At 48.7% G+C, this 15,027-nt stretch overlaps 1 protein-coding gene across 5 annotated transcripts in view; it reads right to left on the bottom strand.

Moving 5' to 3' along the window:
* Positions 1-13,702, bottom strand: part of LOC142023834 (uncharacterized) — a 260,378-nt gene extending 246,676 nt beyond the window's left edge. For 3 of the 5 annotated variants that reach the window (XM_075015188.1, XM_075015189.1, XM_075015190.1), the window contains exon 1: positions 11,695-12,560. In XM_075015188.1, coding sequence (XP_074871289.1) covers positions 11,695-11,750 — 56 coding nt within the window. In that variant the 5' untranslated portion in view covers positions 11,751-12,560. Of the gene's footprint in view, positions 1-11,694; positions 12,561-12,584; positions 12,661-13,392 lie in introns of those variants that run through there. The other 2 variants (XM_075015186.1, XM_075015187.1) reach the window with 2 other exon arrangements.
* Between the last annotated feature and the right edge of the window lie 1,325 nt (positions 13,703-15,027).

Raw genomic sequence — 15,027 nt, 5'->3', positions numbered from 1 at the left:
GAGGCCTTTCTTAGCACCATCAAGTTCTAATCTTCTCTCTTGCCCCCTGGGGTGGAAATTTGATCTCTCTGGCTGTGCCCTCCCTTCTAACAAGAGCTGGGCCATTGATGATCTCAGGGAGATGGCCCCCTCCCAGCCAGCCTGGAAATTTGCAAACCAAACTGCTTTCTGAGAGTTGTTTTGTGAGTCCCAGACGCAGAATCCACATGGAGGAATCCCTGTTTATCCCTTACTGGCCCACCAGGCCCACAGCTCCTTCATCCTTCCACCTCCAACTACTGCCTCCCCATGGAATCAGAAGTCGAATCCAGTATGAGAATATAAGTGTTTCCACCATCTGGAGATGGGGAATTGCTGGCGCTTTCCTGCATCCTACAGAGATTGGCTGTGCAGCTGTTTTACTTGGTTCTCACAGGGCTGCTCACATTCCCTGATAGTTTTTACTTTACTTGCACCAGCTTCCAATTCCTGAGAAACTTTTACACTGCCTGCTTTGGACCCTTGCAGAGCACAGCCAGTGGTTTCACACTCAGGCAGGTCCTGGCCATCAGGGGCTGAAACAAACTTCTCCCCAGGCAAAGGGCTGCTCCGGCTCTCACAGACATGCACCTTTCCTGTTCACTCTCCTTCACCTCACTCCCATTTTCTGCAGTCCCCACAGACGGGTCAGGAAAAGTTTCAGGGAAATTCTCTTCCTCGAGAGCTCCCCCAAACAACAACTCACCCCTGTCTGGCTCCACAGGGGCACTGCTCCCTTGAGCCACAACCAGCTCCTGTGTTTCACCTACACCCAGGATCACTTCTGGCCCATCAGGCAGATTCCCACGTAATCCACCTCCAGGCAGACAGCCAGTACCACCGGACAGAAGGTTAGGGTCCCTCTCCTCCCTTCTGCTACCAGCTCCTTTATCTTCATCAGTTAGCGTAACTCCATTGCCCGTCTGTTCTTGTGTCCTGGCGAGAGGATGACTCTGGTAGGACAGAGTCCTCTCACCCCCTCCCAGTAACACCTCAGCATCAGGCAAAGAACAAGTACCAGAATCGTCTGGTCTCTGGGATTCCCTGATGATACTAACTGGATTAGACCAAGTTAAAGCATCATCCCCCCTGAGAGACACAGAGGCAGGCCCACTTCCCATCTGGGCTTCAGCTGCCCTCAGATCCAGCTCTGGGATCTTGGCTCCATCTTGAGCCCCCACAGGCTCAGGCAAAGGATTCACTTCCCCAGAAGCAGAAGCACTTTTCTTGCACCAAGGACCAGTGTCCTTAGCAGGGACACCACTGCCCATCCCAGAGCCATTCCCTCTGCTCCAGCCCCCATGGCTGGATTCAGAGACACACCTGGAATGCTCTTTTCTGGTGGATCCTTCTCCAGCCACCCCAGGCTGGTGAATTTTCCTCAGACAGTGGGCTAGTTTCCTCATTGGCACCTTTTCCAAACGCAGGCTCTGCTCTCTCCCCAGGCTGCTGCTGCTGTTCAACACAGACAGACAATGGGAGACACTTTCTCCTTTGTCCCAGCCCCCCGGCTGGTCTCCACACACACACAGAAGGTGAGGCAGCTTCTCTCACAGACAACTTGCCATTCCCAGTGGATCAGCTGCTTTCCTGCACAGACACACAGGGACCTTCCTTGGCCCAGGCCTGGAAAACTCTTCACAGGTCTGTCTTGGCCACTAGTAGATGATGGGTTGGAATCGCTCCTTCCCTCCTTGAGCTGCGGCAGGCCACTTGGTTCAGAGCTCCATGCAGTCCAGGGTTCCCTGCCCCGATCCGGGCTCACCTCTGCAGGATTCTCCCCAGCCCTGAGCTCCGCCACTGCACATCCACGCTGCCTTGTCCAGCTTCTTTAATCTCGATTCGGTTTCCAGGTGCTGCCACTTCACAGCGGAGTTGCTCAGCGTGGTTGCAGGCTCTCAGGCTGATGCCCTCTGCACCCCACGCTTCCTGGAAGAATCCCTTCAGTGTGCCAGGCTCCTTGCAGGTCACAAGCTGCCCAGGGTTAGGCCGTAGGCCCCTCCGCCCTCTGGGACCGACTCCAACAGACTCTCAGAGGAACCCCTTCTTCAGTGTGACACCCGCTCTCAAGGACCATGAGCACACTGTCTTGGGAAGAACTCATTCAGCGTCAGCCTCCTCAGGGGTCACTTGTTCCTGGGGGTTGGGCTCTCGGCCCCTCCACCTTCTGGGACCGACTCCAACAGATTCCCAGGAGTAACCCCTCCTCGGGTGTGACACCCCCTCTCGAGGACCACGACCGCAGTTGCTTGGGTTCGGCCGCAGGCCCCTCCGCCTTGGGGAACTGCACCTCACTGCCCTTCAGCACACCTGGGTCTCGCAGGCCCCACTTCTTCCGGGGCCCCGGTCACTTACTGCTGGATGCTCCATCCTCAGGGTGCAGAACATCCCACTTCTGACACCAGTGTGATGGGGTTCTGGGGTCCCCCAAGCTCTGCACCCTGTCCGCAGGCAGGAGAGTCTCTCACTTAGCAGGAGAACAGCGGGTTTATTAGCCGACAGGACACAGCATCGTACAGAGGAGTTAGTACAGTAGGCAGAGACAGCCAGTCCCATCCATGTTGAGGAGAGGAGGCCCCGAGGGGCCCCCAGAGCTGGGGCCTGGCCCCCTCCTTTGTCTTGCTCTCCCTCAGCCCAGACTAACTGCTTCCAACTCCCAGTTCCAATTTAAACCCCTCAGGCTCCACCTCCTCCTTTGTCTGCAGTACAAAGGTGTTACCTGGTCGTCAGGGTTACCCTCAGCAGGAGCCCCACACCCTCTGTGAGCCACTCACACACACACAGGTATCCCCCACTCCATCACAAATGCACTTTGCCTCAAAGGCAAAAATAAAAGCGTGCCCAGAATGTCTGATGACTATCAGTTCTTACCTTGCACTCACTGTATTTTGCACCATACGAGAGTGCATCGATGCAGTGAAGACAAAGCCCTTGCTAAGAAATTCAATCTTGGACTAATCACTCAGGTGTGCCTTTCTCCATTGTAAGAGTAAAAAAGGGATTTGGCTGCTGCTCTTTCTAAAGACTAAATAAACATTTCCTACTATGAAGCATAACGGTGTTTCTGAGAGGTAGAGATGCACAGACCCTGTTGAAGAGCATAAATCCTAAAAACAGCGACATGGCTGGGAATTTCAAGGACTCCTAAATTATTTGGATATGGAGTTCCCAACAGGAACTAAACAAACAAACCAACCAACCAAACTTAGCCTACAAGCACAGACTTCAAATTTCCCTGTGAAAAAATAAAAATGTCAACAAAAGTCAGTTTCCCCATGACACTCTTTGGATCAGGGTCTGTCTTTCTATTTCCTACCTGCACAGCAGAGCCCTAGTTTTTGTCTGGGGGGTCACAGGTGCTCTCTCAACACTGCTGCTGCTAATACTTATCTCCCTGGACCCAAGTTCCAGCTGCCCTGTTGGGTTTGATTGGCCACAACGGAAGCAACATCTCAGGGCTCAGCAACCTGTCTGAGGCGGAGTGACAAAATTCAACCTTTCATTGGAGGTCAAATTTGACTTGTACAGTCCGAGTGCTGGTGATACTTTTTAAAGTCATTAATAGTCCTACCTACAACAGCTTCATTAATTAATAAATTAAGATACAGTGCTTTGCCCTTTAGGGGGTGGTTGGTAGCATTAGCTGGTGTTTTGTTAATCCTCATGGCTTTGAGCAAGCTCCCGGCTGCATGGGGGAGGAGGGTCGGGGCTGAGCTCCTGCCTCACCAGCCACTGAAATTGGCTCGCATGCCACCCTTGGTATCTGTACCAGGGGTTGCTGACCCCTGCAATAGCTGACTGTCCAGATGTAAGGGTGATTCAGTAACAACCAGAACATTAAACTCTGACCTTTGACTAATCAAAAGACAAGTGTCAGAGAGGTAGCCGTGTTCGTTTGTAGCTTCGAGAACAACAAGAAATCTTGTGGCACCATATAGCCTAACAGATATTTTGGAGCATAAGCTTTTGTGGGCAAAGACCCGCTTCATCAGATGCATGGGGGGCAGGGTTCACAGGGGTATTTAAAGAGTGGGGTCCTAGAAAAAGGGTGGGCCAGAGCTGACAAGGTCTATTCAGCAAGGTGGAAACAGCCCATTATCAATAGTAGGTATCAAAAGAGGAAAAAAGAAGTCAGATCAGGCAGAGGGATACTACTTCTTATGTTTAATGTGACTATCAAAGAAACCATGTTCCCTTCTTCACCTTCCTGGAATGAGAAACACGCAAGACAGAATATGGGATCCTAAAGTAACACACATATATGTTGGTCTGTGAATGATGCCTCACATTGTTCTTTGACAGAATCCTGTCCTGCAGCACTAACCCATTATTTATTTACACAATGCCTATCATTATAGCATCCAGATGCTACAGCAAATTCAGCTTGCCCAAGGCAAGTAACTCTTTTTGAAAGGAGAGTGAAACAATATCAATATTTGACCCCAGTCATAGTCAATTGTCATAATAAAGGGCAGGAAGGCAGATTTTGCGCCCTGACTGGTATGCTTTCATGATAACCCGTTGGAAAACGTGGAGTTGACCTTGAAGTGGTTAGTCAATCAGTTGCAAGTGCGCAAAGAACGAAAATCATCTCAATAACAGCCCTTAGTAGCTTTTAAGCAAAGAACAGTTCATAATGTATGCTTCTGAAATGCTGGGTGCTTATCACACCAGATTTTAAGATGTGAACTGAAAGCTCATTGCAAGTTTAACCTGAACAAAAGGCGGGGAAAATCACATGCCATAAGATGTCAGCTAAGCACACTGCAGGGAATGCCAAGCGAAATGGTTCAGCATGCCCTCTTTACAACATTTCCGGGTAACAGTGTGTGAGTGAGAGAAATATAGCCAGGCTCCATTTCATCACTGAACTGATGATGAGACATTGTTTTCCCATGATTGTCCCAACCCCACCACAAAATTTACAATGCACACACACACTCATGCACATAGCATTGGCATCAAATTTCCCACGGTTTCGGTAACTTGACTTCTGCCAACTCTAATTTTACTTCAGGATGAAAATGCAATTAGCACTGTCGGTGCAGCACTTGCACTCTGCTTTGGCAACATCTGTCTAACTACCATGGACCAGAAGCCTGCTGCTTCCCTGAGGAGGCGGCTGCTAGAAACATCAGAGTGACTGAACTGACCATGATGAAAAAAGAGGTCACATAGGGTGGGACCTCAGACATTGGGAACAGCAATTCAGTAGCATGCTGCATTACAAAGATGCTTTGCTTTCATAAAAGCCGAGCACAAGCCACACAGAAAGAGGGTGTTGCACTGGTTCTTTAAACAACTTTAATTTAAAGCCCAGTTTAAAGACCTTTCACTTACAGGCTGTGTCTACATGTGCGGCTTTAATCATCATGTCTGTATGATTAAAGTGCCTGTCAAGAGCTTGTCAACAAAACTCAGTGCCTCTCCCCAATGAGGTATAACGCCTCTGTCCTTAGTGTTGTGTAGACAGTTCTGTCAACAGAGAGGGCTTCCAGTTTCCCAAGCAGCCTTGTTTGCAGACCTTCTGGTCAGCCATTCTTTTATATTACGATCAGTATATTTTATAATTATATGGTAAAATGAGAAAATAAGGAATCTCTCAGTAATAGCGCGCTGTAAGACTTTTATGTCTGATTTTGTAGGCAAATAACTTTCAAGGGAGACGAAATTTGGGGGTATGCAAGACAAATTGGGCTCCTTAAATGATACAGTACAGGTTGCGCCTCCCTCATCCAGCACCCTCAGGATGAAGTTCCAGACGAGGGAATATGCCGGATGAAGGGTGGGCCCCTGTCTCAGGCTCCCCTCATCTCCAGCTGGTCCCTGGCCCCTGCATGCTGCAGCCCCAGCCCCTGCTGAGCTACAGGCACAAGCCCTGGCCGGGGAGCTGGCTCCAGCTGTTGCCAGGCTGTTGGCACAAGTCCCATGCAGGGAGCCAGCTCCAGCCCCAGCTGGGCTGCTGGCTCCCGGAACACAAAGCCCCGCCCTCCCCTGCTCAGGGCCACCAGCCCTCCTGTCACTGGGCTCCCACCAGTAGGACTCCCAGCTGCCAGCCCTTTTCCAAGTAGCCCCCCAGCCAGGGTTCTCCGGTTCAGTGACGTCCATGGTCCTGCTAGACCACGAATGTTGCTGGAACAGAGAATTCCAGTTTTGGGAAGTGAAACCTGTAGTCTGGAAAGGCTTTTGAAAAACCATTCAATATTGATTTATGTATTGTCCACGAGAAAGAACTCGTCACAATCCTTGGTAAATTACTTTAATTATTAATTACCCTCCTGGCCAAAATTTTACATCTTATTTTCAGCCTGAATTTGTCTATTTTTAACTTCCAGACACTGGGTCATGCTATATCCTTCTCTGCTAGACTCAAGATCCTATTACATATTTCTTCCTCGTGTCAATTATAGATACTTATAATCTGTAATCAAGTCACCTTTTTGTCTTCTATTTATTAAGCTAAGTATATTAAAGCTCTTTGAGTCTATTACTATAAGGCACATTTTCTAATCCTTCAAATATTCAAAAGACTCCTGAAACCTCTCCAATTTTTCAACATGTTTCTTGAAGTTTGGGCACCAGAACTGGACATTAGATTCCAACAGCAATTGCATCAGTGCCAAATACAGATATAAAATAATCTCTCTACTTTTACTTGAGATTTCCAGATCATACTATTTCTTTTGGCCACAGTGTTCCACTGGGCGTTCCTGTTCACCTAATTAGCCACCATTATTATCCACCCAAATCTTTTTCACGGTTACTGCCACCACAAGAGTGTCCACCATGCTGTAAGTATGGTCTTTGTTCTTTGTTTCTACATGTGCACATTTAGCCTACAAGTACAGACTTCAAACTTCCCTGTGAAAAAATAAAAATGTAAACAAAAATCAGTTTCTCCATGACACTCTTTGCATCAGGGTCTGTCTTTCTATTTCATATCAGCACAGCAGGGCCTTAGTTTTTGTCTGGGGGGGTCACAGGTGATATCTCAACACTACTACTGCAGCTAAGACTTACCTACCTGGACCCAAGCCTCTGCTGGAGCTCTGCACCTAGTTCTGGGCACCACACTTCAAGAAAGATGTGGACAAATTGAAGAGCCCAGTAAAGAGCAACAACAATGATAAAAGGTTCAGAAAACGTGATGAGTGAAGAAAGGTTGAAATAACTGAGTCAGGGTAGTCCAGAAACACAAAGAGGGAGACATAACAGATTTCAAATACGAAAAAGTTGTTACACAGAGAACACTGATTAATTGTTCTTCATGTCCACCGGGGCAAGTAAAGAAATAATCAGCTAAGATTGAAGCAAGTGATATTTAGGTGGGTTATCAGGAAAAACTTCATGTATCCGACGAAGTAGGTCTTTGCCCATGAAAGCTTATGTGCCAATAGATCTGTTAGTCTATAAGGTTCCACAGGATTTCTCACTCTCATTTAAGCATAATTAAACAATGGAAGAGATTGTGAAATCCCTGTGGCTGGTGGTGTTTAAGAACAGATGAGATGTCAAAAATGACCTAGGTATAATTCACGAATGCTTATTTTAGTTCTCTTCCTTTGAGTTCCTGTGGCTGAAGAGCTGGCTCCTTTGTCACTGAATGGAGGACAGGGCCAGGCCTGCTGACAGGAGGCGGACAAAGGGAGCAGTTACTCTGGGGCCCAGCTGCTTCACCAATAGTGGCCGCTGGAGCCCCTGGCCCTTCAAATCAGCACCAGAACCCCATCTAGCCAATGCAGAGCCCCAAGTGACATGCGCCAGACAAGTGGAGGCTGTGACATGCGGTGCGCTATGGATTGGACAGCGCTGAGGGCAGGCTGTCACAGTTCCACCCTTCTGGGAGTGCAGGGTTCTCTCTCCAACCTTGCCCAGGAACCCTAGTGGGCATACACTTGTTATGTCCAAAATGATCTTTAGAGGACCAGCGACAGCATTTTATCCTTGGGCTCAGCTTTGCTCAGTATCATCAGCCTGGCTGTTGACTTTGCTTTCATGGGAACACTCGATACACTCATTGCTTTTGAGTTCTCAGGTAGGTAACTGGAGCCCTTAAGAATGTTGCTTGGCCCATTCTATCACCCATCATCTCTTTTGTTCTGTCTACAAGCCTCTTGGAATTCTTTGACTCTATGAATGGGGTTTGGCAATTGGAATTCCCATTTGTTTTCACGGTCATCTAAACAAAAGCCTGCCATTTATTTTGGCAATCCCAAAACATTCAGGCTGGTAGGGGGAAAAGGGGCATACAGTGTCTTTTTTTGCCCTTAAACTGGGCATCTCCATTTCGATAATTCTACAGCCTTTGTCCTCAGAAGCTGTGTCTACGCTAGAGAGTTTTGTTGACAAAATGCTGGTTTGGGCCACAAACTCGCTGAGCGTCCACACTAAAAATGTGTTCTGTTGACAGTAAATCGACAGAACGCAGCACTTTTGTTGTCAGCCTTCTGCCTCTCCCCCACGAGACAGAGCGCCTTTCTCGACAGAATCTGTTGACAAAAAAGCCGCGTGGATGCACCAGGGGGCCCTCTGTCGACAGACAGGGCTTCCAAGCCACCAGGCAGCCTTGTCTGCTGTGCTTCTGCTTGGCCGTTCTGTCGAGAGAGCAGATCGTGTTTTTGATCTGCTTTGCCGTCTGCCCACAATCTGCCTTCAGAAGTTTTGTCAGAAGAGATCTTCCAACAGTAACTTCTGTCAACAGATCGCTGTATTGTAGACATAGCCACAGTGTTAAAGCGCCTCTCAACCATTATGGTTAGCCTTGGTAGGAGGTAGGGAGGTCTCCCCAACAACTTTTGACATGAAAGGAACAAAGGCAGAGGAGAGAATAAGGATTTGCCCAAGGGAACACAGCAAATGATTGGCAGACCTGGAAATGGAACCTAGACCTTTGGAACCCTAATCCTAACGCTTCCCATCCCCAGAAACTCCACTACTGGTTATCACATAAGAATCTACAGGTCTTTTGTTTTAATTGTCCCCAACTGTCCAATGCCTATGTACAACATATGGTTGTCTCCATGTGTTTCAGTTTGTCCCATGGTGCCATCATCAAATCATGAACATGCCCACCCAAAGCAACAGGGTCAATATTTTCCTGTTACATATAAGCTGGCACCCAAAATGATCTTTCAAAGTCTCCTAAAAAAAATTGATGCTTTTGGGTCTGTCTTGGTGGCAAGCCAGCATTGCAGGTGAATGTCATGCAGCAGTCTTGAGGTATTGTGTTTGGCATCTGAAGGGGTAACAGTCGTGAATAAATACAGGGAAGCATGGTTGCAGGATGCCAATGCAGAAGTGCTGGGACACAGAACAGGTACGCACTGAAGAGTCCTCCAGGAACTGGAAAGCCACCAACATTGTCATTAGTGGGCACGTGTGCTGCATAGATCCAATTAAACAGATGTAGCTATGACTGAAAACCATGAAGTTTCTGTGGCCCTGATGTAGTCACTCAATCAGCAGCAGAGTGCAAAATCCTGCTCTCCAGCCCCCAAGGGCCTGCATGCATTGAAAACACACTGAAACAAAACCACCGATGGGAGGACCCTAGATTATTGTGAGTTTATCTGACTTCCTCATGTCCACATGGTTGTACAAGTGGGGAGGAGGTCATCATTCAACACTTATTTCACCACAGCACAGCCAATCCAGTCTGAGTAACTCCATCCTGCCCTGCACACTTTGGAAATTAACCTCTGCTGCCAACAACGGTTCCGGCCACGCTGGGATGGCTGCATAAGGAGTACTACAATGTACCAATACAACTGCATCATACATGGATGCACCAGAATGGCTCCCTTGGGAACAGCGCTGCTGTGTGACTACACTAAACCAGCAGACGGAAGGAATGTCAAGCTTACACAACCAGGGTTATCACCACTTGGGAATCGCTGCCCTAAACCGTTCCAAGGATGAGCAACCATTGAATGCAAAGCATTCTGCCATGGCGTCGATACAAGCATGCTCAAGATGGACGGCATACTTAGTCTAGAAGCCTTAACGTGTACATCCAACTGCCGAAATGGCATATTTTGTAGGCACAGCCTTGTTGGAACAAATATAAACGTAAACAGAAAAAAACAAAAAGGTTGGGGGGTAAGGAGAGGGTGGCAAGTGACCTCTGCCGAGAAGGGAAAGATAGCCACTGGCTCCTCCTGCCCTGCCCCCCATTGCGCATGCATCGGCTACTTTGTGAGCGAGGGCCTCTCTGCGTCTCCCTGGCCTGCTGCCGCTGAAACATTGGAACTAAATTAACTTGGTTTAATGGACGATCCCTCCTACTGGCCTGCCGGCCGTTAAACCAATTAAACAGAGTTCTACTATTGCAGGGGCAGCAGGGGAGGGAGCTGCAGGGGAGTTAGCAGCAGCAGCCAGAGCCGCAAACAATTTTTTTGCAGGCAGCTTCGGAGCTGCAGGTTGGTCATTTTCTGGTCATTTCCTCCTGGAACCCTTATTTTCACTTCACGGAACTCGGGGGTTCTGTGGAACCCCATTTGGGAACCACGGCTCTAAAGAGAACACCCAGTGGGTGTGATTCAGAGGAAGACGGAGGAGCCTGGGCCAAAAGGGACCATTTCAATGCAGCGTTGTGTTTGCATCGATCAACACACGCTTCAGTGCAACGTTGTGTTTGCATAGATCAACACACGCGTGCACACAAGGACTCACAAGACACAGCCAGCTCCAGCCTTCCCTATGGAGAGAGCACCCATCTCCCCACCCAGCTATAGGCATTTAGCCTACAAGGAGGCACCCCACTCTCCACAAGCCACATCCAAGTTGCAAACTACATGTAGTGCACATCCACACAGGCCAGGCTTGGCATCAAGGGGGTAGGGATGCGCAGCCCCCCCCCCCCCCGCATCTCAGACACCCCATCTCAGGCAGCCGGGAGAGAGAAGCTGCCCGGAGGAAGGAACCCCAGTGCTTCAAGGGACTATCTATAAATCACCATTACGCTCGACAGCGCACACCTCGCGTTAACCCTTCGCTGGCCAGGGGGTGTAGAAAGAGGTCACCGGGGGCGGGCTGGGGGGGGGGATGTTACCGAGTGAAAAAGTAACTAACTCCCCTCCGACCCCCCCCCCACGTTTGTAAGCAAAGCGCCGATCCATTTTCTGCAGCCCCCTGGTGAGCTCTGGGGGGGCGGGGTGCAGAGAAGGGAGAGGAAGCTCGAGGGGTACGTGGTTCCCCCCATTTAAATGGGGGGGGGACGCAGGCTCGCATGCCCGGCAGGAGCCGGTCGCTGGTCACCCAGGGGGCGGGGATAAGGCATTTCTGCGTCTGTTGCGGATGCACACCCCCTCTCCCCCCGTTTCCAAGCGCCGATCTCCCTCCCTCGATCCCTTCCCCCACCGGCCGCCCCTTGCGGAGAACGGGGGATGAGGAAGTCACCCCTCATTTTCGCCCTTGGCTCCCCTGCTCCGCTCCTTCCCCTCGGAGGGCAGCGTGGCCTCCGCTTCCCCAGCCCAGCTCGCCTCTGCAGCCGGGCCGTTTGCACACCGTCCCCTGGCCCGAGCAGGAATGGCTACCCCACCCCACCCCACCCCACCCCGAGCCCCCCGGGAGCGCAGCGCTTCTCCTTCTTGCGCAGGCGGCTCCCTCCCGCAGGCTCCCCCGATCGCGGAGGGCCCCCTACCCCCATCTCAGGGAGAGTTAGGAGTTTGTACTCACCCCCTGGCTGCTGCTGTTGCTCTGAGTCTGGAGACCGGCTCTGATTCCGGCTCCATCACGTTTAGTGCATTGTCTCTCTCGGGCAAGTTTTGCAGCGATCCATCAGAAAAAGGGGAACAGGCTGGTTTGTGGGTGCATCCTTCCCAGGAGCTCAGCTCTCTGTCTCTCTAAGGGGCTCAGCCGTGCCAAAGACGGCCAACTCCTTCCCTCCTTCTCTTCTGGGTCCTTTTGCTTACACAGAGCTTTTAATCCCATTTAACTCCCTCTCGGCAGACTGCAGTTACCTTGGGAAAAAGGAGAGAGACAAACGGAAAGTACAAGCTAGGAAAAGAATATGGCCCATGGTCGCTGTATTTCTTGCCTTTTTTCCCTCCTCCTCCTCCTGACTATTAGTACAACTTCTATGATCTCTTATTTCCAAAATCCTTGGTTGAAAGTGTTTTTTTTTCTCTGAGCTGTTACTTGTTTGTTTGCGTGGTGGTTATAATAATTTTTTTTATTTGCAATGCAGATGTGCGTCCCGGCCCCCAGGAACTCTTCTCTGGACTCAGAAAAGAGGGAAAAAGGCAGATTTTGAGAAATGAAAACGATTTAAGGATGTTTCTGCTGCCTCCCTCTGCTGCCCTCCTCTGTAACACTGAAGTGAAGCACTTAATGTATATTGAGCCAGAAGAGCTCAAGACAAACAATCAACAGACCCCTTCCAGTGTCTCCCAGGAGAATATAGAGAAACTCCATTCAACCCCCTCACTGGCCTCTAGGGGAAAATTAACGGTTACATTCAAACTGATCACTTCACCATCTTTCACCGGGAACAGAAAATCTGAAAAGAAAACTTCTGGCGGGACTGACTCATAAATTGCTTCAGCTGATGGCAAAATCAAAGGTACCTGAAAGATTTTCCTCTTGCAGCACGTTTTGAAGGTGGCAATGACTGTGACTCTTAAGCAAGAGAGGACTTCTGTCCCTATCTCCTCTTTCTGCGTTTCCTGCTTTTGGACTAGGCAAGCTGATGTAACAGGTGATTGAAATGCATGGAGCTCTGCTCCTCACACTGTCTCAACAACTGCCCCCACCCACCCACACACACATACTTTACCCATATTGAAGCACACAAAATGCTGAGAAAACTTTCCCAGATTGAGGTCATTCCTACCTGGGGTCTCTTTAGAAATTAAAGATTCACAAGGCATCATTCTAACTCTGCACATACAAAGCAGACAAACGAGTGACCTTAGAGGCACTGCGTTGCCCGGCTATATCACATCCCCCTTCTAGTTAAAGCCAGCAAAGCAGGAATCAGTTTCCCAAATGCCTGTGTATAGACTGGTTATTGTTCCAGTCATGTACTTCATCAAGCATGTGTGACAGCACATAACAACCACCACCTCCTGTCAGTTTAACTTCAAACAGCACAGACAAAGAATTGCTTGAGTACCTGGTAGTGGGAGTTCGGGGGAGAGGTTGGCTGTTAGGTAGACTGTAACACAGGTGGCTTGTATAGAAATTAGAACCCTTGCTAATTACAGCTACAATGTGACATCAGACACTTTAAAAAGCAGTTTTTTCCTCTTGATTCCCTAAACCTCTGTTTACCAGCTCACTGGATTATTGACCCCTGTCCCTCATTCCCACCCCTCTTTGTAGCATCTTCCCACCCATCCTGCCCCACTTTGCTTTTCTGTCTTTGGCACTTACTTTGTGGCAAGGTGAAAGGTTGTGCAGTCTTGCCTTCTGGCTTTACATTCATTTATATTCATTTGTCCCAGCAACTTAAAAGACATTCAATTCTGATTTTTTTTCTTTAAATCACACTATGGTTTCTGAGTTGAGGGCCAGACAGCACCAAGTGCCTCCTGGGGTCATTGGTCCTGACAGGTCCAAAACTTCCCAGCAAATTTATATTTCCCCCAAGTTCAACTGATAATCCAGTCCAAGGATTTTTGCAGACAGATTTTCCCAGGGCTGCTTCTCTGTTGGCGGCTCATGGATGCTGCTGCTGTGGGTCAGAGGGCAGGATGATTTGGGACCAAGTGGATGGACATGAAGCTTAGAAGCCTTCTGATGTGAAGAGAGGTGGAATTATAAAAAGACTGCCCTTGTCCTTTTTTAAATAGCTACAGCCAGTGACTCTGCTTTGGCTCAAGTGCACCAGGTGTCCGGTTTCAGCAAACATTCAACTAATGAGCCAGGATCCAGCCTCCAGGGGGCAGGGTCCACATTGCGCTGAAACATACAAAGGAACCTACTGATGAAGGCTGGTTTCAGAATGTCCGTCCTGGACATAGAGTGACATCCCAAAAAGGAATGTGGGGAGAGATGCAGAGGAGATAAAGACGGGAGGACTGGGGTGGGAAGTATAAGGGCATGTAGCAGGGAAGCTACAGAGAACTGGACACAAAATTATACTAAACATAAAACCCCTATTGATTATCAAGGGTTGACAGTGTTAAGAACTGCACAAGGCAGACAGGAAGACACGACCCCCTGCATCACAAGGTTTACAGTGCAAGAGCCAGATTCTGTAAGATGCTCTTTACTGAAAGGGAGTCAAAGGCACACTGCACCTCACCAGATCAGATACTAAATGGTTTTAGTTTTGCAACCTGAGACGCCCGAACCTGATTTATAAGAACACTCCAAACTGCAGTCAGTGGCAGTTGTGGATGCTTGGTCCCGCTGAATGTTAGATGCAAGGCATCTCAAGTTGGACATGGGCAGCCAAACAGAAAGCGCACACAGAGGTCACTCTTGAAAATCTGTTTGCAAATGAGACTGACATTAAACCGCCTTACGTACTTGGATGCAAAGCCATAGACAACAAGGTAGATGCACACTGGTCAGAACGTTCAAAGGATCAAATTATATGAACATATCTTGAGCAATGGGAGTTTTGTTTGACTAAATCAACCTCAGTATCTGACCCAAAATTATGATTTCCGCCACAACTCAGCCCCCTTTGTACACAAAATTTGTTTTATTATTGACTTGTATAATCTGACCACTTTTCCTCTGTAATATATATATGCAAGTTTGGCTGAGTTACAGTTGCTTCTCGGACCTATGGCTTTATATCACCTGACTTCTGTGGGTGTGAAGTCACATCCATTATCCATTCCTTCATTTTAAGAGCTGGCTTGAAACAACCCAAAGAGGAAACAAGCTCACTATGTTCAGTTATTTCAGTGACAAATGCTGATGATCTCACATTTCACTGATGTCTCACACAGAAGGCAGAGGTGAGTACCTGAGAGGCATATGAGTAAGAGCAATGTACAGACAATTATATGTATCAGAGAAGTAGCCGTGTTAGTCTGTAGTTTTGAGAACAAC

Source organism: Carettochelys insculpta, chromosome 21 (genome assembly GCF_033958435.1).
Source record: "Carettochelys insculpta isolate YL-2023 chromosome 21, ASM3395843v1, whole genome shotgun sequence".
Taxonomy (NCBI): Eukaryota; Metazoa; Chordata; order Testudines; family Carettochelyidae; genus Carettochelys; species Carettochelys insculpta.
The sequence above is the reverse complement of the archived record's forward strand: the minus strand, read 5'-3'. Positions and strand labels throughout refer to the sequence as shown.